The 27156-nt window shown below is 36.2% G+C and overlaps 1 protein-coding gene across 10 annotated transcripts in view; it reads left to right on the top strand.

Moving 5' to 3' along the window:
- Positions 1-27156, top strand: part of NAV3 (neuron navigator 3) — an 879706-nt gene that overhangs the window by 795764 nt on the left and 56786 nt on the right. For all 10 annotated transcript variants that reach the window (XM_043446408.1, XM_043446407.1, XM_043446415.1 and 7 more), the window contains 5 exons: positions 3363-3551; positions 6001-6053; positions 14170-14193; positions 16635-16712; positions 25435-25518. In XM_043446408.1, coding sequence (XP_043302343.1) covers positions 3363-3551; positions 6001-6053; positions 14170-14193; positions 16635-16712; positions 25435-25518 — 428 coding nt within the window. The remainder of the gene's footprint in view (positions 1-3362; positions 3552-6000; positions 6054-14169; positions 14194-16634; positions 16713-25434; positions 25519-27156) is intronic.

Below are 27156 nucleotides of genomic sequence, written 5' to 3'. Positions count from 1 at the left end.
TACTATTGACGTGTCACTTTCAAAGTCTCCATATTTGATGGGCTCACACGGTCCTTAAAGAATCCGTCTGCAATGTGGGAGGCCTGGTGTCAATCCCTGGAGAAGGGAACGGCTCCCCACACCAGTAGGCAGCAGTTCTGCCTAATTCTCTGGCCTGGAGAATCCCATGGACAGAGGAGCCTGGCAGGCTACTGTCCATGGGGTCGCAAAGAGTCAGACACATTTGAGTGACTTTCACTTTCATTTTGCAGAGTGATGTTTAAACACCTTTGTATGGGAAATTTCTTTGCATTTACTCCCAAAGGTCCCTACACCTTGAATTCCCTCCCCTTGTATTCACCCTTAAGCCATTCAGGATTAAGCCTTTTCTTCTATACTCAAGGAAGAGTAGAATCTCACAGTTCGAAGAAACCTACATCTGATTCAATTGTGAATCTGTTATGCAAGTTCTTGTGACAGCTCTAGCGTCTCTAAACCCACCAGTGACAAACTACCTGTATCTAGACATATTCCACTTTTAAAGTTCTTTAAATGATCAAATAAACATTTTCTGAATCTCCACCTAGTTCCTAGTTATATTCCAAAATTCTACAAAATAAAAGTAGGCTGCATATGACAGCTCTTATTAGAAGAACATCATGAACTCATTTGCTAATGTGTCTACAGCAGCGGTCTGGAGTCACTTGCTGTATTTAAAAACCCACTCCGTCTTTCTGTTAGTTTCTGTTCTCCTCAGATCATCACAAATCAACAGATAATTTAATAAAAACAGTGACGTTAGTATGATATACGATTTAAGGCAAAGCCAGTAGCCCTCTTTTTCCATAATATCTTGTTACACCTATATCTCGCTTATTAGAAATGTTTACATGTTCCCTGGTTTTAAATGGATCTTAGAGGCCATTTATTCTGCCAATTTTTTTTTTTTTTTAGCTTACAAAGAAACTGAAGTGTAGATATGGAAATATTTGCCTGAAGCAAGTGGAAAGCAAAGCTACCACTAGATGCCCTGTACTATTCTGTGTCCCATTACAGAAATTCTCTGTCCATCATACTTTTGTCTTCTATTACATACCTTTTCTCTGTCTCTTTTATGTTATTAATTTCTCTACCTTTCAATCACCTCTTCTAGAGGTCACTCCTGAAGCCAGAGATCTTGCTATATTGATCTTTCTATTCAACCACGATAACAAAAAAAGCAAGCCTGCCATAGATTTAGCTTAATTGAACATTCTTAAATAAAATGAATATGTTTCCAATGGAGAACCTCTCAGAAATGCTTATAAATACGCACTGTTCCTTTTATTTTTAAAATACAAAGCACAGCTTTAATGACTATTTCCAAGTGAACATGCATGCGGCTCTCATTCTGGTCAAGACGAGGACATTCTCAACACCTCCCTTCCACCCATCTAGCAACCCAGCCACAATCCATACCTTCCCCCAAAGCTAGCTACTATCCTTATGTTGTTTTTTAAAATCAGAGTGTAATTGCTTTGTAACGCTGCGTTAGTTTCTGCTGTATAAGAGTGAATCAATTACGTGTGCACGTGGCCCCCTCCCTCTTGAGCCTTCCTCCTGGTCACCCCCCCACATGTCTGCATCCCCACGGGCCATGAGCTCAGCTTTCTCCCCTGCGTCAGCTTCCCCCTCGCGCTGTTTCACACGTGGTGGTGGGCTTGTGTCAGCGCTGCTCTCTCAGTTCGCCCCAGCCTCCCCACTCCAAAGCATCCCTTTTAAAATCCACCCTAGTCCTCATTACGACTTCATTTTGAATGAGTGAAATGTTATGCTTTGAAATTATTTAAGGAGAGTTTACCTGGCTATATCTGCAACCATTTTGTGAGAATTTGCGCAAAGTCAGTGAATGAAGTATGTTTCTAACCTCTCTATATATATATGTATTAAAATGATACGCTTGCAAATGTATTCAGTCAATTCATAAGTATGAACCTAAGATAGTAAGATTTACTCCAGTCCAGACACCTCAGACACACGCATTCAAGTCTAGAATGTCCTTTGGGGCATCTGTTGGTCGTCTTTAGCAATCATTGACTCGTCACTGCCCACTGAAGGAATGTACCTGAGAGATCTTTCTTTAACTTTTACTCCCTCACTCTCCTTTCTTTCTTTTTTCCCCTGCTACTTTCCACGCCTTCTTCCCTTCTTCCAGTGAATTGGGGACTTTGCAAACCCAAAGTTCCTTTCTTTCATTATTGTATGTCACATATGCACACGTAGATATAATTCCAAGTCTTGTTACTTTTCTTGCTCTTATTTTACTTCAATTCACAACTAGCTTTGTCAGAGTTGTTTTGTGCATTGATTCATTAATACCTGTAAAATATCCAGCATTGTACCTGGCAAATACTAGATAGTCTTCTAAAGTTATCTCATAGTATATATGCCCTATATTTTACATTGTTCTGAGATCCAGCGGTTACATTAAGAAATGTAGTGCCTATGTCAAAGAAAAAAAAAAGCAAGTTTTGAAATTTTATCGGACCAATTCTAAGCCAAAGACATAAATTCAAGATTTTGAAAGTACTCAGCCATTCTTTTCATATCTTAAGGGTCTCCTGCCTGCTTCCTCATATGTCTATAACAACTTGTATTTCTTAAATATGAGCATTTATGATAAATATATATCTTAATTTTTCTGTTTTGCTTTTATTCCAAATTTAAAGCAATATTGTTTTCCTATTCAGTCAACCACATATTTCTTTAAATTGATGACAATCAGTTGGCCTAAAAACTTGAATGTTATTAGGACTATTTGGCAATAGGCACTAGGTAAATAAATTCATGTTTCATATTACAGACTTAAGGCATTGCTTGAGAGATACAAGTTTGTGACTTTTGATAGTCTCACTGTGACATTCTCATCTTAGATACAATAGAAAGTAGTTTTAAGTGATTAACTTCACAATGAGCTGTGGATAACCATGTACCTTACATTATATTTTACTTTTCTTTATTATAAACTAACTCTGATAATAGTGATGGTTCTGATTATGAACTGACAAAAATTTAGAGCTCAAACTGACTGAAAATCTTTTGTTGGAAGCTTCATATACATTTTCCTAGAATATTTAGATTACCTTTTCTCTTAAAATAAATGTTCAGACTCTAGGAAGACAATTTTTTATTCATAATGGGCAGCAGGAAATACCATATTATTTCTAGGAAAAAAACAGTAGAAGTGACTTGATGGTTTTATTTAATATTGTTTTAGAAATTGACATACTGCTTGCCATGAAAGTGCTAGAAAAAAGAGGGACTCCACTGTAACTGCTATTGGAAATTTCAGACGCAAACTTCCAAGTCCCGGAATAATGGGCTGTGTGCACTTTGTTTTTCAGTGAGCCCAACCAATCTTTCTCAGTTCAACCTTCCTGGGCCCAGCATGATGCGCTCAAACAGCATCCCAGCCCAAGACTCATCCTTCGATCTCTATGACGACTCCCAGCTTTGTGGGAGTGCCACGTCTCTGGAGGAGAGACCACGGGCCATCAGTCATTCAGGCTCATTCAGGGACAGCATGGAAGAAGGTAGGCATGGGGGAAATAAGGATGAAGTTGGTTAATTCAGGCCTGAAAGCTCTCACGTCACTCATGTCAAAAGGATGCCTTCAAGAGTAAATCTAGTAGGGTAGTTCCGTTTCGGGAGCCCTGGAACTTGAAGACGTTTTAGTCTGTATTACCTTCTGTTTCTTTATGCGTTTGGAAATATGACAGAAATAGTTTAGATTAATACTTGACTATAGGACAGTTCAGAATAAATCTGGTGTTCCCCTACGCAAACCTGGGCAACTTTAGAGACTGTTTGCTGTGGTTTGCCAAATATCAAAGTGAATGCTTCGTTTGACACGTTGGTTAAAAAACCATGAAAGATACATAAACCAGAAAAAAGTTCTCGTGTGAAACAACCACATGCTGCCAACTTTTATTCTCAGAAACTCCGCTGGTGTTAGTTTTTATTATCATATCATTTAAGAATTCAAAGTGCACCTACATTTTGCTTTATAAGTTATATTTCCTTTGTCCATTACATTAAAATTCTCACCTGACCTAATAAATGTCTTCATAGTTGTAAAGTTCTACAGGGACACTTTATAACAAATACTCTTTGAAAAACTCAGGAGGCTTAATTGATTTTTGAATGTGAATAATTTTCTAAACTGTATAACCCCAAATGTAAAATTTGATAATAATATTTGAGAGATTTTCCTCTTTGATTTAATGAATGATTTTTAAATGCTCACAAAGGAAAATTGTGGCACACATTTTATAAAGCACTTTTCATTAAGAATAAAACAAAGGTAAACATAGAAGTTCAAATTGATTAGAATAAAATCAGAGGCAGTCAGCTATACTGTCCTGGTCCTTAGTAAGTTTTTATAACAGAAAAGACTCTAGATCTTGAAACATACTGGTCATCTGTCTATTTGTGGTATAAACTTAAGAAAGTTTCATAACTTTGTTAGGTCTGATTTCTGTATCTGTAATTTCTAAGGATGAAAACACAGTAAAGAATGATTCTGTTCCTTTGTTTTTCCCCTTCCTACCTTCTTTTTTAAAACATCTTCTGACTAAAATTGAGGCAGCTGTGAAAATTGACTCATGGTCTTCAGGTCATCATTGTAGTATGAATATTTACCAGGCTACTACTAAATCACTTGACCACAGTTGCCACTGCCTTTTGGGATATTAACCAAACCACTGAATTCACTGTGACAGATAGTGAATTCTACCCTGAGAGCCTCCTGATAGCTGCAGATGTAGACAAAATATAACAAATCTGAAATGTAAAGTCATTGCATTTCTAAAATGGTTCTCTCTCTCTCTTCACAGATAGGCCTTTTATAATACTGGAAAAATGATGTGCTAAACATGCTCATGGCTTTCTATGGTGCTTCACTGGCAGAGAGAACGCTATTTATATATATGCTTGGAAATTCTGGCCTTCCTTTATATGGATAAATAATCTGACCTTATATCTCTCAAAGTCACTGCTTTATTATCATTTCAGCTGCTTTCCTAGACCTCTCCAGACCAGTTGTGAACGCCCCTAGGTGCATTCTTACTACCCAGTACATTGCTCTCAATAGTATTTATATGACCCCATTGGGATTATTTTTTTAGCTACATATATTTCTATTTCTCTTTGAGCTCTGAGAATTGTGGCATTCAATTTTATAGTCCCAGCATCTAGCAAGTACACACACTGTGTCTACTCAACTAATGTTTCTTTAATGGATGAATAAGCAGAAATAACTATATATTATCCCATAATGAAAAGAGGAAGAACTTTTCTACAAGTATAATTAAGCACAATTGTATCCTCCTTTGAGCTTAATATCTTGGACTTGCACAAGTAATAAACCATTCTGTTAACTGATCAACATGGTATTTTTCTACACCTCCCCAAAAGACAGTATAAAATTTCCACTCTTAATTTCTAAGAGACACCACCTTGAAATAAGTACTCTTCTATTACTAAAATTATGAAGAAACCATACTTCATTTAAATGAGTATAATCAGCTCATCATAGATAATGTTGAAATAGCTTATTTCCCTGAACGTATATGGAGAAAAATACTGAAAATCAATCTTTGTTGTATAAAAAATGAAATTGAATAAAATACATAAAAAATTTTTATAAGTTTACACTTTCATAGTAATTTAAGATGTCCTTGATTTTCTGATTAATTATTATGTGAGAGCTTACTCTGGTTTGCAGTATGTGCATGGCACACTAGAAGGGCTTGCATTTGTCAATTCTTCTCTGTACATGATGGAGGAAGTACTTTAGGGGAGAGGTATGGGACCTTTCCATGGTTCAACATTTGGATCTCTAAAAATTAATGGTAGGCTTGTCCTCAGATTCTTATGTTATTTTTATTTCCTTAACCACCTAGCCTTCATTTTTCGGCAAAGGCCTAGTGGTTCTGAACAGACGTCATCATTTCACCTCTTGTTCTTTTTTGCTTTCTTCAGTTCACGGCTCCTCACTATCACTGGTCTCCAGCACGTCTTCTCTTTACTCTACGGTAAGTGTTGGCTGTAGAGAAAAACCTTTTGCCTTTGCCAGCCTTTATTAAATAGGTTGACATTTACACAGAAGTTCCACAGTGACGTAGAGGTGTACGCTCAGCTCTTGCATATCCGGTAAGGAGGCAGGTACTCTACCAGTTCTCCTCTGACACACGTATTTGTAATCAATGAGTGGATGAGAAACTGAACTCCAGAAGACCTGGTGGTTTGTGACTCAAAACCCTAAAGACCATGTGCTGGTCTCTATCATAGCTTTATCACACTGACCACTTTTCTTTGTTTGGTTCTCTGACTGGTAATTGTTCTGTGGTATCTTCTTCATTTTCTTTTTTTTATTGTTTAAGTTCATTTTTTGAGAAGATTGTATTAAAGGATAAAAGCCTAAAAGGCATAATGAATTTTTAAACTAAATCTTCTTAAAGAGTGTGATTTTTAAAACTTCATTTCTTAAGAGGGAAATGCCAGTATATCAACTTATTTTTCCAGTGTGTGAAATATATTTTGTTTTTGCAAGTGTAAGTTTTCTACCCAGTTAATATAATTTCATCATTTTCTAAAAATTAGTCTACATGGAGTTATGTTTTACAAAAAACTTCCTTCATCCTAGGTATATTTTAGTTTATGAATCTCACTGAGGCTTGAACATTATGACTAACCCCTAATTCTGTATTAAAAGTTCATGAAAAGTTCAAAAGCCTCAGCTGTCAGTAAGTAATTAAGCATTAAGGGCAACACTGATTTTTTTCACTCATTTTCATTTATTCAAATATTATGGCCCTCTTATATATTTATTGCTTTAGAAAGTTCCTGAAGATCAAACTATCATTGGTAGAGGCAATATTTTTATCATTTCTCCTTTTAATGAGTAAAATTGTCAATAGATCTAAGAATAATGAAATTACTGTTAGTGTTTAGATAAATCTACTGTTTTGGGGCTTCCCTGGTGGCTCATACGGTAAAGCGTCTGTCTGCAATGCTGGAGACCTGGGTTCGATCCCTGGGTTGGGAAGATCCCCTGGAGAAGGAAATGGCAACCCACTCCAGTACTCTTGCCTGGAAAATCCCATGGGCAGAGGAGCCTGGTAGGCTACAGTCTGCGGGGTCACAAAGAGTCGGACACGACTAAGCGACTTTACTTACTGTTTTGGGCAGATGGAGAAAGAAGTGAGAAATGTAAAAATGTATAGGAAACAACATGCAAAAAATATGTTAATATGTGAAGATGTAATATTCCTCCTATTGGGCCAATGCCACTGCTTGAGGGGAGGTATATTCTGAATTAAACATTTGCAGTTGAAGTCTCTCTATAACATCGAAGGTGTGACATCATTGCAGTCATATTTTAAATTATATAGAAGCAGTATTTGGATAAGAAACCACCTTCACGTAGCCTGAGAAAAACTCAAGAAAAAGAGTGTGAGTTGAGGAAAAGCAGATGGCTAATTAGTATACACAAGTCCAATAGACCTTTCTGCAATAATAAAAATACTCTACACCTGTACTAGATAATATAGTAACCTCTAGTCACATGTGGCTATCGAGTATTTGAAGTGTATATGACAAAGGGACTGAATTTTTAATTTTGCATACTATGAATTTGGGCTTCCCTGGTGGCTCAGATGGTAAAGAATCTGCCTGTCAATGCAGGAGACGTGGGTTCCACCCTGGTTCAGAAAGGTCCTCTGGAGGAGGAAATTGCTACCCACTCTAGTATTCTTACCTGGGAAATCCCACAGACAGGAACTGGGGAGGATACAATCCATAGGGTTGCAAAAGAGTCAGGCACGACTTAGCGACTAAACAAAAACAACTTTAGATTTATATAGACACATGTTCCTGCGGCTACTATATTGGATATTATAGGTTTACAGGAGTAGATGTCAAAATAAGGAGAAATTAGAAAGTATAATGGGAAGTATTGCATTAAGAGTACAATATGCCAAAGACAATAAAAACAACAAAAAAAGAGTACAATATGAAATAGGAAGAGATGAAAATAGAGTCTATACACACATGTTTATGTGATAAAATAGACGCTCATGTTAAGTGTGAAAAGAATGGATTAGGTGATCAAAGCATGAGAAGGTGATATTGTTAGGAAATGAGGAAATTTAAATAGCTTTATTGAAAATGATGGAAATTATTTACTTGTACTTAGACAATTCAGACAAATGCATGTTTAGTGGAGTAATGAAGAGAAGGCTCCAGATGATGAGGAGTCACTCTGTCTCCAGTGCCCCATTACGATGCCCTGAGACTTAACTGGCAGTGAAAGGGTATCTGTGAAAGTGTTTTTCAAACCATGAAGTGAAAAATCAATTTATCATTTTTTTCCATGCCTCCTTAAGGACTGTGGATAAAGATTCAGTTTATTTACATTTTTGACATCAGAAAAGTTGCTCAATTTCTTTGGACTATACCTGTAAAATAAGGTGGCAAAAAGCAGCCAGATCTATCTGATCTGTTCAAGGGACTTCCGCAATTATTAGAGAAGAAGAGGGTCCTTCTATACCATTAATTACAAAAAAACTGTAAACTTCATGGGAGCACCATTTATGTCATAGTCTTTGTGAACTGCACCTTTTGAAATATGCCATGTGCAAGTAACACAATTGCGCATGATATTCCTTCATAAAATAGTTAAAGAGTTCCCTGACAATCCAATGGTTAGGACTCCACACTTCCACTGCCAAGGGCCTGGGTTCAGTTCCTGGTTGGAGGACTAAGATCTGCAAGCCGAGCTGGATGACCAAAAAAAGAGGAAAAAAAAATTTTTTTTTTTTTTAGAAGATTGTTAGACACTTGTTTTATTAGGCAATATACTATTCTTAGGCACCATGGATAGAAACAATCTTTGACACTATCATTTGTACAATTTATGGGATTATATTAAACAAACAAAGATGGCATTTGCCTGTCAAATTACAGGTACAATAAATCCAATTGAAAGGATTCTTTCTTCACATACAACTTTTGAAGTCTCTACCAATTATAACTTGGTAAAATTTTCAAAGGTATCTTGTTATAAAGCTGAGTAAGTAATCTTTCAGAATTTTTGAGTAGGGAGATTACAAACTGGTTGAAAAAATCACACTCAATCTGACCTGCCAAGCTGTTACCCTTGGCAAATTTTGGGTTTGTGTGTTTGTCTTTAATTCTAAGCCAACACCGTGAAATATGGAGTTTTACATGAAAATTCTAATTTCTAAGTCCCTTTGGAAAGGGAGTGGAATATCTAGCAACACAGAGAGGAAATTTCTTCCAGGTTTATGCGTGCTAAGTTGTTTCAGTCGTGTCCAACTCTTTGAGACTCCATGGACTGTAGCCTGTCAGACTCTTCTGTCTATGGGGTTTTCCAGGCAAGAATACAGGAATGGATTGCCATTTCCTTCTCTAGGGAATCTTCCTGACCCAAGAATCAAACTAACATCTCTTACGTCTCCCTCATAGGCATAGGCAGGAAGTCTTTACCACTAGTGTTTATAGCATCACCCCTTTAAGATGTTAGTGTGATCTCAGACAAGACCCAGCCTCCACTGATTCTTCCCTTGCTGACAATGAAGCTGAGTTTGCATTGTTAATTATTACTGTGCTTTTGCATTTCTTGAAGAAAAGAAATAACTCTGTAGTATCCATATCTTTATGAAAAGTGGGGGGAAATAGCCTAGGAATGGTGTGTGATTCTTCTTTTTAATACCCAGGGCACTTTTTATTCTTTAGTTCTATTAAATATTTAAATTTTTGATCTTTGCAATAGATATTTTCTGAGTGGCTGTACATTAAAAATTGTATTGAACTGGTTTTGTACTTTTAATCTACTTTGTATTGATTTAATAAGAGTGAGGGCTGTGTTAGTTCTTTGTGGATCCCTTCAGCATAGTTCCTAACACACAACTAATAATAAAGCAAATATTTTTTAATTAATAAATTTGAAAGCATGAGTGGATGGCCAAGAAAAGCTTGCAGAATAAAGAAACATCTAATATATTTTTATTTAGGCAAGACGTTTTGTACTGTTTACCATCCTTGAGGACATCAAGCCAGCTTCAAAACCATTATTTAATACTGAGAAGTAATCATATTTCATCATATATCATCAATCCATGCCTAGCCCACCAAAAGAAATATAATATTCATGATCTGGCTCACTGCTTCCACTTTATGGTAACAGCTACCAAGTATTGCTAACCAAAGCTTATGAAAGAAAGCAAAGATTAAACAAAAAGTTCTGAAAAGTCAGTAAACAAAATGATTCTATACAGTATGCATATACATGCATATAATTAATATGTAATAGTTATGCATGTAGTTAGTGTATGTAACTTATTCAGTTTTTTATTAATAATAAAAATGTGATGAATTTCTTTTTAGACAGTTTTCATAAATAACTTACAATGCTCTTTTAAACATGCAGATTACTTATTGAGCATCAGTTCTGTATAATCCTAGCAAGCCTAAAAGCAGGATTTGGACAGAATAAACTGGCAGTAAATATTCAAAATACCAGGGAAACCAAATAGGGTTAATCACACCATATGTCTCAAGGCAAACAACTTCCAACTTTCTTTCTGTCTATGAAATTGTCTTAAAATTCCTTTATATGTCTGATACAAAAATCAAACTATATGAACCTTGAAATTATTATAATTTTAAAATACTGAATCTTTACTTAAAGCTTCACTTCACTTTAAAATAAATTTGAGATGTAAACCTTTATGTCAGTGTTTATTTTTAAAACAGTTTTGCTATAAAGGCTATTGGGATTCTGCTAGGTAACTACTCTTTATTTAACTTCTATCTTACTAAGTATTCAGTTCAGTTCAGTCACTCAGTTGTGTCCGACTCTTTGCATCCCATGGACTGCAGCACGCCAGGCCTCCCTGTCCCTTACCAACTCCCAGAATTTACTCAAACTCACGTCCATCGAGTTGGTGATGCCATCTAATCATCTCATCCTCTGTCGCCCCCTTCTCCTCTCGCCTTCAATTTTTCCTAGCATCAGGGTCTTTTCCAATGAGTCAGTTCTTCACATCAGGTGTTTCAGAAGTTTCAGCTTCAGCATCAGTTCCTCCAATGAATATTCAGGACTGATTTCCTTTAGGTTGGACTGGTTGGATCTCCTTGCAGTCCAAGGGACTCTCAAGAGTCTTCTCCAACACAGTTCAAATGCATCAATTCTTCAGCACTCAGCTCTCTTTGTCGTCCAACTCTCAAATCCATACATGACTATTGGAAAAACCATAGCTTTGACTAGATGGACATATGTTGGCAAAGTAATGTCTCTGCTTTTTAATATGCTGTCTAGGTTGGTCATAACTTTTCTTCCAAGGAGCAAGTGCCTTTTAATTTCATGGATGCAGTCACCATCTTCAGTGATTTTGGAGCCCCCCCAAAAATAGTATGTCACTGTTTCCACTGTTTCCCTATCTATTTGCCATGAAGTGATGGGACCAGATGCCATGATCTTACTTTTCTGAATGTTGAGTTTTAAGCCAACTTTTTCACTCTCCTGTTTCACGTTGATCAATAAGCTCTTTAGTTCTTCTTTGCTTTCTGCTGTAAGGGTGATGGCATCTGCATGTCTGAAGTTATTGGTATTTCTCCCGGCAATCTTGATTCCAGGTTGTGCTTCATTCAGCCTGGCATTTCGCATGATGTACTCTGCATATAAGTTAAATAAGCAGGGTGACAATATACAGCCTTGATGTACTCCTTTCCCAATTTGAAACCAGTCTGTTGTTCCATGTCCAGTTCTAACTGTTGCTTCCTGACCTGCATACAGGTTTCTCAAGAGGCAGGTCAGGTGGTCTGGTATTCCCATCTCTTTCAGAATTTTCCACAGTTTATTGTGATCCACACAGTCAAAGGCTTTGGCGTAGTCAATAAAGCAGAAATAGATGTTTTTCTGGAACTCTCTTGCTTTTTTTATGATCCAGCGGATGTTGGCAACTTGATCTCTTGTTCCTCTGCCTTTTCTAAATCCAGCTTGAACATCTGTAAGTTCATGGTTTATGTACTGTTGAAGCCTGGCTTGGAGAATTTTGAGCATTACTTTACTAGCGTGTGAGATGAGTGCAATTGTTTGGTAGCCTGAGCATTCTTTGGCATTGCCTTTCCTTGGGATTGGAATGAAAACTGACCTTTTCCAGTCCTGTGGCCACTGCCGAGTTTTCCAAATTTTCTGGCATTTTGAGTGTAGCACTTTCACAGCATCATCTTTCAGGATTTGAAATAGCTCAACTGGAATTCCATCACCTTCACCAGTTTTGTTTGTAGTGATACTTCCTAAGGCCCACTTGACTTCACATTCCAGGATGTCTGGCTCTAGGTAAGTGATCATACCCTTGTGATTATCTGGGTCATGAAGATCTTTTTTGTACAGTTCTTCTGTGTATTCTTGCCATCTTTTCTTAATATCTTCTGCTTGTGTTAGGTCCATACCATTTCTGTCCTTTATTGAGCCCATCTTTGCATGAAATGTTCCCTTGGCATCTCTAATTTTCTTGAAGAGATCTCTAGTCTTTCCCATTCTGTTGTTTTCCTCTGTTTCTTTGTATTGATCACTGAGGAAGGCTTTCTTATCTCTCCTTGCTATTCTTTGGAACTCTGCATTCAAATGTGAATATCTTTCCTTTTCTCCTTTGCTTTTCACTTCTTTTCTTTTCACAGCTATTTGTAAGGCTTCCTCAGATAGCCATTTTGCCTTTTTGCATTTCTTTTTCTTGGGGATGGTCTTGATCCCTGCTTCCTGTAGAACGTCACAAACCTCCATCCGTAGTTCTTCAGGCTCTCTATCAGATCTAATCCCTTGAATCTATTTGTCACTTCCACTGTATAATCATAAGGGATTTGGTTTAGGTCATACTTGAACGATCTAGTGGTTTTCCCTATTTTCTTCAATTTAAGTCTGAATTTGCCAATAAGGAGTTCATGATCTGAGCCACAGTCAGCTCCCAGTCTTGTTACTGTCTATCCCGGTATCTTACTAACTATACGTATTTTTAAGAATAGAGAAAATATATAAAAGACAAAACCCTGTTTAAAAGAGGTGCTTATGCATAAAAAATATCCTGAGAGTTATATTACTTTGTTTCATTTTATGTTTTCTGGAGAAATGAAATAATTAAAAAGTGGTTCATGTAGTTCTGTATCAGTTAATCAGGAAGTGTCCCAGAAAGAGAGATAGGAGGTAAGAGATTGTTTTCTAACCTTGGAGCTGCTCAAGGCAGTGAACAGACTTGTAATGTTCAGCAATATTATGCATTCTCCAGCTTTTTTCAAATTGAGGGAGCTTCCCAAGTATAATGGCACATGTAACTCATTGTCTGGCATTTTTGCAGCCCAGTGAGAAGAAGAAAAACAGAGCTGGGAGTTTTCTACAGCTGAGGGCAAAACACCCCTGGAGGCCCTACAGCAGTGCTTATTTCCGGCATCTGTAGAGCCTGTGTTTGCCAACCACTTTTATCACCACCTCACCACTGGGTGTTTTACTGTTTTGCTGACTTGCAGCCCAATAAAGTTATTTAATGATCATTAGGAAAAGTAAACAAAATAGTAACTAATAAGCTGATTTTCTGTGGTTGTCAGTACAGGTAAATGTTTTTCCTGTAGTTGTATTTGGCATTCTTTATGATTTTTAAATCACTGAATGAAGTTCTGACTCACAGGTCTTGGCTAAAAATCTCTATGATTTCACGGGATACAAATTTCCTAAAATCTGTATGAAAAAAAAATTTATTACTTTTTTCTGCACTCACCTTTTTTAAAGTATAATTTTATAACTTTTGTTTTTGTTATTTGTGGTCTGGATTTTAGGGTAGCACCATCTTTTAATTCTATACGTTTAAAGATTTTAAGACACAGTATATACCCATCAGTCAAATAACCTATGTTTTCAAAATACCATGTTGTCTACATATAAATAAATATCATTTGCAGTCCTATAGTTCCTACTTTTACTATTAACTTTTTTAATATCTTATATTTTATTATTCTTATGTTAGACCAAAATAACATTTTAAATTACACAGTATATTTATTGTATTCTTTTATACTTGTGAAATGAATTGATACCCTTTATAGTTAAATTGTTTTTCCTTTTGTCTATTACAGGCTGAAGAAAAGGCTCATTCAGAGGTAACAACCTAGCAGCATTTTTAGCTATTTTCGATTTCATTTAGGATGAAATGAGTAGTTCTACCACCAGAGGGCTCTGTGATACAACCCATAACTCCAACACTGCTGCTAGAGGTGACCCCGCAGTGATAAATAGTCTTGGATATTTTGTCTTAAAAGAAAGTGAAACTTAAGTTTTTAGAAGCAACCTCTCTTCTCACATTCTAGCTTGGAGTCTTAACTCAGCACCTATTAAGTTGTCTCTAGTAGTAATCACTTAAAAATCTTTGATGAATGAATAAATGTGTGGTCTCTTCCCCCACTGCTGTGAGACTAAGCACATAGGATTATGGCAAGCATTAATTGAGGCACTAGACCTCCACAATGCAGCTTACCAGCATCTCAGTCCATCTATTATTTGGTCCCAGTACTTTTCTGCTTCTAATCACTTGATGTCTAGTGCAGTATGTTATTCTAATCACACACTTCACAAGTATTTCATTACAATCACATACAGATCAGATTGCAACCTGGAGAGAACATTTTTTTTCTTTCCCTTTGTTTGAAAGTTGTCCTTCCAAGCAGAGCAGAGGGACTTTAATTAGGCCTTTATTCAAGATGTGCTAATGACTATTTGATTGGTTTTACCCTGAGCAGAGAAAAACGCATTGGCAATAGCCTTTGCAAAGTAACTTTTCCCTTTGAAGTTTTGTTTTATCAGTCTTCTAAAGTTTGTACTATTTTACTTTACAATATTTACAATAAAATGTATTTTATTTTCTATATATATTATAATAAAAATATTGAGAAAGTGTAAATTATGCCAATTTTATCTATAAAATTGCTAGACCAAAGAGTAAATACAGATTTGAAAAACCTAAACTATTTATATCAAGGGGACATGGCGAAGCTTCCTACATTGATCGTAATATGTGTAGCTACTAAGGCGTACAAGTACCACATCTATTTGCCATATTAGCAGTTATCCACCTCCACTTTAATTATTTATACCCGTAGTGGATCATTTTCTTTAATGATTTACATTGGTTTCAGGTTTCTTGGATTCTTAATTTTAAAGGAAATATAATCATGTAATAGAGAATATTAATTTGAGAAATGTTCTTTGGACTTTGTACTGTTTCAAGGATAAAATAGATGCCTCTAGAGCTATTTGTGGTCATCATCATTTGAATGAACCCAAATTCTCTTTGGATCTGGGTGTGTCTTTTTTTTAAAGTACAGGAGTCAAATGGAATCACATCTGCTGAAATTATATAAATATCCCCTGTCTCTATTCCCAGATTAAAATTTAGTTCTTTTTTAGAATCTTTGAATATTGACCACCATTTCTTCTCTACAAAAATCTAATGAGTAGGAAAAAATAGGCACTTAATGAACTGTATCAAGAATGCTCTTTCAAACTAAGATAGTGTTTTGAAAGTCCAACTACAACAATAGCAACTTATTTTTGAAGAAATGAGAATTATCAGGGTAGAATGTTTGACATCTAAGTAATTAAAATCCCTTAAGACCAAAAGTGTACTTGTAAACTTTAGTCTCAGATTCTTGTAAACATTTTAACCTTATTAATCACTGTTTATATTTCATGGCATCATGAGACATGCAGATTAAACTGTGGAAAGTACTGAAACTTCAAAATGATACATACTCTCACCTTTTTTTTGGTTCACTTTTATTTGAGTATGGAGTTAACCAAAAAAGGAAAACATTTTAGCATATTTTTGTTATTGGTTTATCTAGCCATTTACACAGTCTTACTGATTTTTTTCCCCTTTTTTTCCAAACTACGGGTAATCTATAAAGCGATTCTGCTTGGAGCTCATAGTAACTCACTGAATAAATGACATCATAATAAATATTTGAGAAGGCTTCTCTAAGTGTTAGTAATGAAAACTCCAGCCAATAAAATTATTTTCAAGTATGGAATCATTAAATGTTGAATTGTAGCTAACTTTCAGTGACTGTAGGAATATTCTACAGCTTATTAGTACTTGCCAAAATATAGGAAATAAAAATAAACATACAAAAATGGGTAGAAAATGAAAAAGACCCAGAAAATATATGTATGTGTTTAATTTTTTAAAAGAAAAGCTTTTATTACCATAAATTTGTAGAGGTAGAAGGATCAGTAGACAAAGTGAACTGATTCTGGATTCAAATAGCAACGGCAAATAAGCATTGAAGCAAATGGCAAGTGAACAAATAAGCATCCTTTAATGTGCCAATTTGAACTTCAGTTGTGAACATAGGCACTTGCCTTTCTTCTTATAAGTGGCATTTAATTGTTACTGGGTAGCCAGTTTTCACTTTTCTTTAAGTTTTAGAAATTGGTGCTGATACAGTGGTATTAGAATGAACTGATTATAGTGTTTGCTTAAATTCTTAGTTTTAAGTTAAAATCTACTACCATATGGATTTGATTTTTTTTTAATTGCATTCAGCAAATCCATAAACTACGGAGAGAGCTGGTTGCATCACAAGAAAAAGTTGCCACCCTCACATCTCAACTTTCAGCAAATGTAAGTCACTTTTAATTTTTTTGACATATTAAAACAGATGTTTATATAGTAAATGGGATAATTTTAGTAACAGGCTCACAAACATTAGATGTCCAAAATGATACAGACTTAAGTTCCTAAATCAGGGGACTGTGCCCACTGGATCATAACATCTAAATCCAAGTTGATGAGGAATCAGAATGTGGTTAAAATGGCTTTTTGTTTCTTGTAGGTTTGAAACATTGGTAACATCTAGAAAGCTTATTTCTTTTCTTATTTGTATCATTCCCCATACATAAGGCTTTCTTAAGCCACGAGACAGTGAGGGGTTCACAGTGATTGACCATGGAAGATAAAAAAATCATGCACTCTGCCTCCTTCAGCACAATTTATTGAACAATTAATGGAGCATCCAGTTAATTCTCAAAAATTAGATTGGTCTGAATTTGGGTATCTTAGCTATATTGTAAATGAGCTGTAGTTCTCTCAAAAACCTTGGTAGCCTTCTCTTAGTTTAAGGAGCCGAAGATAGCAAAAATGATGGTGATAAAGACTCCCAATGATACTGACACTTACTGAAGATCTTTCAGGGTGCCGGGGGCACTCATAGTAGACGCGGCCGTCCAGGAGGACGTGTGGCGTGTGCGTGGGCCTGAGGAACAGTGGTACTCGACGCAGCGGTGAGGGGAGAGGAAGCTCCGGCTACTTTGCCATATGTGCTGACACCTTTGCTCAGCATCAGGCTGCTCGCCCCCACCGGGTGGCTTTGGGCCGGTTCACTGCCTTAACCCTCTCTGTTCTCCCTTGAGTTTGTCCATCTCAACAAAGCTTGGCATAGCGAAAGTGAGCAGGTGCGGGCCCATTGCATATGATTTAAATAAGAGGGATTTTCCTTCTGCAGTGTGTAAGTTAGTTCCTTCACAAGGAGTTCATCTTGGCACTGTATTGGAATTGATTTTGCCTTTTTTTAACTTTGAGAGAAGTTTGTCTGCAATGAGGAAGGCTCAGTAACTGACCCTATGCCCTGGGTAGTAAAGATACAAATGTCTTGAATGATTCTTCAGAGTTTTATTTTCTTTTGTAAATGTCTCTTGCATGGACTTCTATACCCAGTTATTAGATCAGTAAATTACTGCTACACATAATGGAATTTGGGCTTTTACACAGTGATATTTATACCATTTCTCCATTTTAAAAAGTAATACAGTTGACCCTTAAACAACAAAGGTTTCAACTGTGCAGGTCCACTTAGGCATGGATATTTTAAACTCCTCACATAAGTGGATTCAAACATTAATTATCTGTATATAAATGGACCCACAAGTTCAAATCCATGTTGTTCAGAGCTCAACCATACACCATCCATGGTTGGTTGAACTCCTGAATGTGTAATTCAGATGCAGACGGCCAACGTAATACATGAGCATTCATGGACTTTGGTCCTGAAACTAATCTCCCATGGATACCAAGTGACAAATGTACATGTATATTGTATTAAAAAGAAAAACAAAATAAGCACTTAATAAAAGATATATATATTTGTTTTTCCCTCTGAGACTCCCATTTCCATTCATGGTTATTGATTTCTTGTGTGTCCTTTCAACATTGTTCTTCTATATACTCATGAATACATACATATATATAGTTCAGTTCAGTCACTCAGTCGTGTCCAACTCTGCGACCCCATGATCGCAGCACACCAGGCCTCCCTGTCAACCACCAACTCCCAGAGTTTACTCAAACCCATGTCCATCAAGTCGGTGATGCCATCTAGCCATCTTATCCTCAGTTGTCCCCTTCTCCTCCTGCCCCCAACCCCTCCCAGCATCAGGGTCTTTTCCAGTGAGTCAACTCTTCACATCAGGTGGCCAAAGTATTGGAGTTTCAGCTTCAGCATCAGTCCTTCCAATGAACACCCAGGACTGATCTCCTTTATGATGGACTGGTTGGATCTCCTTGCAGTCCAAGGGACTCTCAAGAGTCTTCTCCAACACCATAGTTCAAAAGCATCAATTCTTCAGCCCTCAGCTTTCTTCACAGTCCAACTCTCACATCCATACATGACCACTGGAAAAACCATAGCATTGACTAGATGGACCTTTGTTGACAAAGTAATGTCTCTGCTTTTTAATATGCCATCTAGGTTGGTCATAACTTTCCTTCCAAGGAGTAAGTGTCTTTTAATTTCATGGCTGCAGTCACCATCTGCAGTGATTTTGGAGCCCCAAAAATAAAGTCTGACACTGTTTCCACTGTCTCCCCATCTATTTCCCATGAGGTGATGGGACCAGATGCCATGATCTTAGTTTTCTGAATGTTGAGCTTTAAGCCAACTTTTTCACTCTCCTCTTTCACTTTCATCAAGAGGCTTTTTAGTTCCTCTTCACTTTCTGCCATAAGGGTGGTGTCATCTGCATATCTGAGGTTATTGATATTTCTCCCGGCAATCTTGATTCCAGCTTGTGCTTCCTCCAGCCCAGTGTTTCTCATGATGTACTATGCATATAAGTTAAACAAGCAGAGTGGCAATATACAGCCTTGACGTACTCCTTCTTCTATTTGGAACCAGTCTGTTGTTCCATGTCCAGTTCTAACTGTTGCTTCCTGACCTGCATACAGGTTTCTCAAAAGGCAGGTCAGGTGGTCTGGTATATGGATAGTACACACTTGCAAAGGCTTACACACACACACACAACTGATGGAAGGAACCAAGTTCTCACATAGGAGGACGGTCCTGGGGGACAACTCAGCACCACTGTTTCAAAAGGTAACAAACATTTTAAAAACATGTGAGCCATTGGCTACCTACTACTTCTCTCAAGTCATGCATGCCGCACAGTTTTCACTGATTTCTTTTCATGACTATGGAGTATGTATCCTCAGCTGAGCGTTGATATAACCTTTGAAGCATGAATATGGCTTCTTACAGTAAAAAAAAAAAAAATGAAGTATTCTTTTATGCATAAAGCAGAGATATACAGAGAGAATATAAACAGGTATCCAGCATATCTGTGATAATAAAATGGTCATGGAAGAAGGGAGCAATTAGGGGGAAAAAATCTATATTGTCTCTCTAAGGGGCAATAAAGAAAAAAAAGTAAGAAACACAAAATTAGAGAAAGTGGTGCCAAACACATAAATTTGTTTAAAAAGTGCTAGTCTTGGAAAAATTATCCAAATATCTCCAGCCTCTCCTGTCCACGTCTGTGTTATCAATAATAGTATATTTTACACATGGGAGGAAGCTTAATCCTATTTTGTATGCTATTTTATGTCATAATACATTTTAGAAATATTCTCAAATCACCTCAGACCCACCCAAAAACCTGTACATAGAACGTTTATTTTTTTTAATAGTGAAAAAATTGGAAACAGAAATGTTTTCTTAATAGGTCCATGGATAAACAAATTCTGATACATACATACATACCATGGATGATAGCTATTAGTACACACAGCAACTTGAATGGATCTCAAGTGCATTAAGCTGAGTGAAAAAAGTCTGACTTTTAAAGGTCACATGCTATATAATTCCATTTATTCAACATTCTCGAATGACAAAATTGTGTTGATTGCCAGGGTTTAGGAATGGTGATCACCTCTCTCCTGAGAGGTGGGTATAAAACTAGGGAGAGCTTGGTAGTGATGAAAGGAGGTTCTTTACATGTGTGAATGTGCGTATGTGTACCAATAATGAACTTCTGACTTTGATATTACACTATAATTATATAAAATGTAACCATTGAGGCAAGCTGGGTAAAGGGGTACAGGAGTCCTCTGTACTCTCTTTGAAACTTCTTGTGACTCTGTAATTATTTCAGGTTAAAAGATCAAACACCTAAAGATCTATCACAATTTTTAAAAGAGATGTCTAGTTTTTAGTTTCTTGCAAATTTCTATCTTATTTCACCATTTAGTGCTTTTTTTATTTGGTGGTAATATGCATTGTTAAAGTTTTTTACCATCAGATAAATGTATTGCTGAAACTGTCAGAAGATAAAAGTCAGGAGATTCAGGTAATGAAGATATGCATTATCTTCCACTCTTTTACAAAACAGTTTATCAAAATTCACTTTAAAGCTATTGCAGTAGCAAAGAACTTGTATAAGTGGATGAATTCATCAATGTTTATAAAATAATTTTAATGCCAATCCTATTTTAAACATTTAATAATTTCATAATTACTAGGGGTGGAATCTTTATATTTATGTCCATTTGTATTTTTAAGGATATAATCTCCTTTACACATTCAGAAATTTGAATTATTTACAGGGTACAAACTGTCTTGAACTCATTATCTTCAGCATCTAGTTTAAAATGTCACTTTAGATTCAGTGCACCATTATGAGTCATCAAAGGATTTACTTGAGAAAACACTTGGTTTTTCCTCAGTTCTAGGAAATGCTGCATTTGAATTTCATTCAGAGTGTGCTTTACTTCATTGCCTCTGAGTCAGCATCTGTTGATATATGTAATATATATGCATACATTTTAATATACTTGTATAAAAATTAATTATAAGACTGAAAAAAAATTTCTGTAGAATTGCTTCAATATAAGTTGAAAAATGTTTACTCTTGTACATTTCCTATTTGGAGGTAGAGATATGTCTTTTATTATTTTATTCAAACCACAAGTAAACTTTACTTTGTGGCTAAATGAGATCACTATAATGGCCATTGGTGTATAGAAGTGTAATAGCCATGATTTATAAATACAAGTTGCAATGTAGTAGTCATTTTAAGATCTATTCAGTTTACTTAATATATGAATAATTCTGTCAGGACTTAAATGTTTTTCCTAAATTTGGGGTTTTTCTTTTTTTTTGGTAATTGATGTATCAGATGTTTGGACCTGGCATTATTATATTTATATGGAGTCCACACAGTAATCTGTGTTTTAATATTTAAATTGGAAACATCTGCTTCTCTACTAAAATGTCTTTCTCCCCTTCGTTAAATGGGGCACTGGTAAGTCAGAAATATATTTGGTTATCTCATCTCATTTACCTGACAGAGTATAACCCACATTCAGTGGAAGGTATGCTGAGCCTACCCAACAATTTGTGCAGGTCTCTGAGCAGAGTGGAGAAAGCCCTAGGAAGCCTCTTTTTAGAGATGTGTCCAGTAGGATGTCTGTAGAAAGGAGAGGAGCAATGTTGGCCAGCACTGTTGTCTGGCTTTCTTTGAATCAGTACCCCACCATTGAACAGGAGCTCCATAGTCCACACGGCCCCCAGGAATGAATGGTCGTATCAAACAGACAGCCAGTTGCCTCTCGCCCACAATTTCTTAAAGCCAAGCCAGGTGGGATGCATTTATTTGTGTCTTTATGTATTTTCTTACAAATTTCAGCCCTTAGATGATCTGGAAATGGGCACAAAGGCTAGTTATTACTACTAGCTTTCAAAGATATTGCTGAATGAACTTGTAACCAAAGAAAGTGCTTTGCCTTTCAGCACATAAGTCTTTTAACCAAAAATTTCTCAGGTTTTATTTTGCTTAGGATTGTGCCCTATTTCTTTGCTCTATTTAATATTTTTACATAATCAGGCAGTTACTTTTGTTTTTCTGCATCTCGTTTAAGAAAAAAATATTTTGCACATAATTAACAATGCCAAACTTTGAAGGGATAATTATATATATATTTTATATGTATATATATATGAAATCTTTATGATGTTTCAGAGTCATGTATATAAAATCATCTATACCTAGCTACCTACCTATCTATCCCCATATACATCTATGTAAAGAGTATTTTTTATTTTATTTATGGGATGTTGTTGAATTCTGAATGAACAAATGCAATTGCAGGCATTTTTCACAATGATATTCCATCTTATTGTTTAGTACCACAATTCTTTACATGTATATTCAGATTATGTTATGTGATTCAAAAACTAAAGACAGTATGTATTAAAAATTTATCCCTTAACTAATATTCAGTCTTGTCTGTTTTATTACCTTGACAGACGTCACCTAACACAAGCAGGGAATATTCATTAATCAGTTCAGTTCAATTCAGTCGCTCATTCATGTCTAACTCTTTGAGACCCCATGGACTGCAGCATGCCAGGCTTCCCTGTCCATCACCAACTGAAGCTTGCTCAAACCCATATCCATCGAGTTGGTGATGCTAACCGTCTCATCCTCTCTCATCCCCTTCTCCTCCTGCCTTCAGTCTTTTCCAGCATCAGGGTCTTTTCAGTGAGTCAGTTGGCCAAAATATTGGCGCTTCACCTTCAGCACCAGTCCTTCAAATGAATATTCAGAACTGATTTCGTTTATGATTGAAAGTTTGATCTCCTTGCAGTCCAAGGGACTCTCAAGAGTCTTTTTAGCAATTTAAACTAGAATCAACTCTAATGGTCACCATAGACAAATAAATTTTAAATCAGATAGAGCAGTGCTTTACAGTACCTTCTAACTCCTGCTTACACACCACATGTTTGAATCTGAAAACACAGTGTTAAGCAAAAGAAAACCGTCACCAAAAAAATCATGCCATGTGATTTCACTTGGAAAGTTTAAAAATAGGCCAAGCTAAAACATAGTGTTTAGGGATTCAGGTTCAGGTGGCCAAACTCTTTAAAACAGAGGCAAGAACATAATTATCACACAAGTCACAGTAGTGGTTATCTTTGCAGAAAGCAAAAAGGACAAAGATGAAAAAGGGACAAGGGAGTATTTCCAGATCTTTAAATGTCCTGTTTCTTGACTTGCTGCCAAGTGCATGAATGTTCACTGTGATAACCCAGTGGGCTATACATGTTCCTTTTTTTTCACTTTTAACATAATGTGAAGGTTAGTACAAGAGAAAGTGAACATAACCTTATGCCAACTTCTGAGGGTAATGAGTCTGATGTGATGACCTTCCTTGTCATTGGAAACATTTTCAAGTATAAGATACTGTTCTTCTAAAAGAAAAGATTATTTATCCAAATAAACCTGCTAGCAAACCTTGGAGTACCGTTCTCAAGGTTGCGTGTATGTGTGTGTTTGAAAGAGAGAGAAAAGAGGCGAGAGGGAGAAGGGAGTGGGAAAAGAATAGATGGGAGTTTTTTGGGTTATTTTTCACATTTTTTATTCAGTAGAGTTGATTTACAGTGTTGTGCCAGCCTCTGCTGTACCACAAAGGGACTCAGTTTGACACATATAGACATTCTTTTTTATATATTTTTCCCATTATGACTTGTTAAAGGATATTGAATATAGTTCCATCTTCTAAACAGTAGGGCCTCATTGTTTACCCATCTGTATATAATCAACTATATATAATAGTTTGCATCTGCTAATTCCATACTCCCAGCTCTTCCCTCCTCCCACCCCCTCATCATGGCAACATGTGTGTTCTCTATGTCTGTGAGTCTGTTTCTGGTTTGTAGATAGATGGAAAGAGAACAGAATTTTACACGTGGACTGAAGATTAATTGCATTTTCTACAAATTATTTTTCTATATATTACAGTGTCTGAAAAACAAAGGCATCCCAGGATAGACTCAGAGCTAGGAACAAAGATACTTTTGTATTAATATCATCCTGTTAATGGAAAGGACTTGTACATTCTAGCTGTAACCAATAAGGGAATAAGCTTTTGGCTGTTACTCATAATGGTATAAACTTTTGGTGCCCTAACTCTTAGAACTCCTGTGATCCATTTGATAATAGATACCTCAGCCTTTCAGTTCTGGTAGGGTTACAAAGCACTTTATTTTAATTGCACCCTCTCACTCCTTTCTCTTTTACCTCTCATATACTAAATTTCCCCCATACATAGTTTATTATAGGTGGAAGTTGTAAAATATTCTATACCTGAATCTTTTATGGATGCAATAAAACTCGATCACATTGAGACAACATATATGTGGTTCTGCATGGAGCCCCAGTGAGAGGTTGAAGCGTGTCTTCATGCTTGGTATTCTGTGGTTCAAGCCGTTGCACAATGGTGTGTCAGGAGAAACTGGCCTATCTTAGAGCTATAATAAGATTGTCAAATATCTCTTAATCATAAGAGTTATGGTCATGCACTGCACTGTGTATAATTCTCTGAGATTTCAAAGAAAACCACAGAAATTTAAATAAAAGAAATTAAATAAAATTTAATAGACCAAGTATTATCTCTCATTGGCCTACCTACACGTCCTTAGTGGAAGGGAATACAGTAAAAATAAAAGCCCTTTTTATTGAAAAGAGTTTGGAGGGTGAAGACAACTCCTTTTGATTGAATTCTTTGTAAGTAGGAAAAAAGGAAAGATAATGTTAGAGCTGTCAGCAGATGTCTGACACTTGGAGGAAGCATCATTTCAACAGAGGAGCTAACTATCTTCAGAGGTCATCGTGCAGGTATAAAATGTGAAGAACGTTCGTCCATTGACTATTGCAGTGACTTCCTCTTGGGCTTTGAGTCTAAACACTTGGCAACTCAGAACTTTCTGGTGGGTGTCAAATCCTCTATGGTGTGCAAGTTAGAAGGTGTTATTATTTGCAAAATATCATTCCCTTTCAGTAGTTGAACTCACATTACATGTCAGGACTGAAACACTGATTTTTAAGCTGAAGCTTAGAAATAATAGATGAAGATTTGTGTTAAAGGAAAGTCAGCGCTGAAAGCCAGCCGTGATAGTCATAGTACTTAAAGAATAAGAATACCTGAAATTAAGCATTTTGGTAAGGTGGTGGGTTTCCATCCATCCACATAAGGTTCTGACATTTAAGATATGTTTCTTTCATTTTGTTCACAGGCTCATCTCGTAGCAGCTTTCGAAAAGAGTTTAGGGAATATGACTGGCCGACTGCAAAGTCTAACCATGACAGCGGAACAGAAGGTATGTTCAGGAATTGCCACTGGGGCTTGAGAGAAGGCAGCAAGTTGCATAGATGTTTAAACAACACTCGAGATGCAGCTCCTTAGAAGTACTAGTGAAGGATCCATCCTAAAGTATATTGGGACTATGACAAGAGGATACCTTTTCAGATTTTAGTTTAATGACTTATGATTCAGATTAACCTATATTTGAGTGTGTGCACACACACACACACACACACACACACACACACATTCTTTCAAGGCAGTCTATTATTTCACTTCTGATAGGAACTATTGAAAGAGTACCAAATAATAAGAAACAAGAGATGAGTTACAATATTCTAGGAATAATTGATAATGCTGTTGACAAGAATTGTATGCTGACAAGAATTTTCCCAAATTCATGGTCTATAAGACCATATTGTAGACCATATTGTGGTCTGAGATACTCACAAAGAAGGCCTAAAATGGAGGTTAGAATCTTTTTAAAGTAAGGGGCCATAGGTTCCAGTATCCATGGGGCAAGATACAATCCTATGTAACTGGGGAATAACAAGGATGTGTTGGCATCTGGGGATGCTGTTTTTGAAGTAAAGCTAAGTTACAGCAAAAGCTTTAAAATAAACGTAAGGATTTTACAGATTGGGAGAAGGAGCACTTAAAAGAAAGAAATAGAGAAGTTGGTTCATAGAGGCAGAAATATCAAAAAGGTCCACGCTAGACAGAAACAATCTGGACACTTTCCACATGATGACCAGTAACTTACCTCTAGTCATGAATTTGGTGACCCTAATCTGAGTTCTTGGATGAGTGTCTAAAAAGTCTCTAAAATTGTGTAGAAATATTTTTAAAAATCACATATGTGTATAATGTGAGCAGATGTCCATGGTTTTCCTCTAATTTTCAAAGAAATCCATAATCCTAATTTTGGATAATTTCATAATCAGTACCTATATCTGTCCATGAAGATGGCTTCAATTTTGGCTTCAGTTCTATAAAGTATGGTTTGGCTTTAAAGAACTAGTGTGTGTTACTGAGTTTTATCAGTTTACCACTTTTTTTTAAAGTTAAAAAAAAAAGGTGAACAGTGCAGTTAAACCAAAAGAGAAAATCAAATATGCCTATAGATGCCTGGTATGAATTTAAAACTATATTCTGCTTGCCCTTATCTTTCATTCTCCTATTTTATTATCTATCCTGCCCATGAAAGAGAACATCCTCTATCTCTGTCAAGTCTGTTCCAAAAGAGAAGATAACAAACTGCTTTGATCATAAATATAAATTTTATCTTAATCTTTTGGGAGGATACATATTTACCATTTCACTGAATAATATAAAAACTCAGCAAACAGGATTACAAGGCCTTTTTTAGGGCAGCTTAGTGGTAATGATTATAAATGTTAGAGTCCAGTAGCCTTGTTTAAACCTCGGTGAGGTCTGCCAAGAGCTGTAGAATCTACCTTTCCTAACTCTCAGCTTGATCATTTCGAAAGTGGGTGTTATAATATCTACCTCATAGAATCATTATGAGGAGTAAGGGAGATATTATAATGATTATAATGTATCACAGGCAGTGAATAATCAACATATGTTACCTTTCTTGACATTTTGCTTTTTTCCATTAAAAAATGTAAGGTAAATCAAATTCATCACTGGC

This window comes from Cervus canadensis, chromosome 25 (assembly GCF_019320065.1).
Source record: "Cervus canadensis isolate Bull #8, Minnesota chromosome 25, ASM1932006v1, whole genome shotgun sequence".
NCBI lineage: Eukaryota > Metazoa > Chordata > Mammalia > Artiodactyla > Cervidae > Cervus > Cervus canadensis.
The sequence above is the reverse complement of the archived record's forward strand: the minus strand, read 5'-3'. Positions and strand labels throughout refer to the sequence as shown.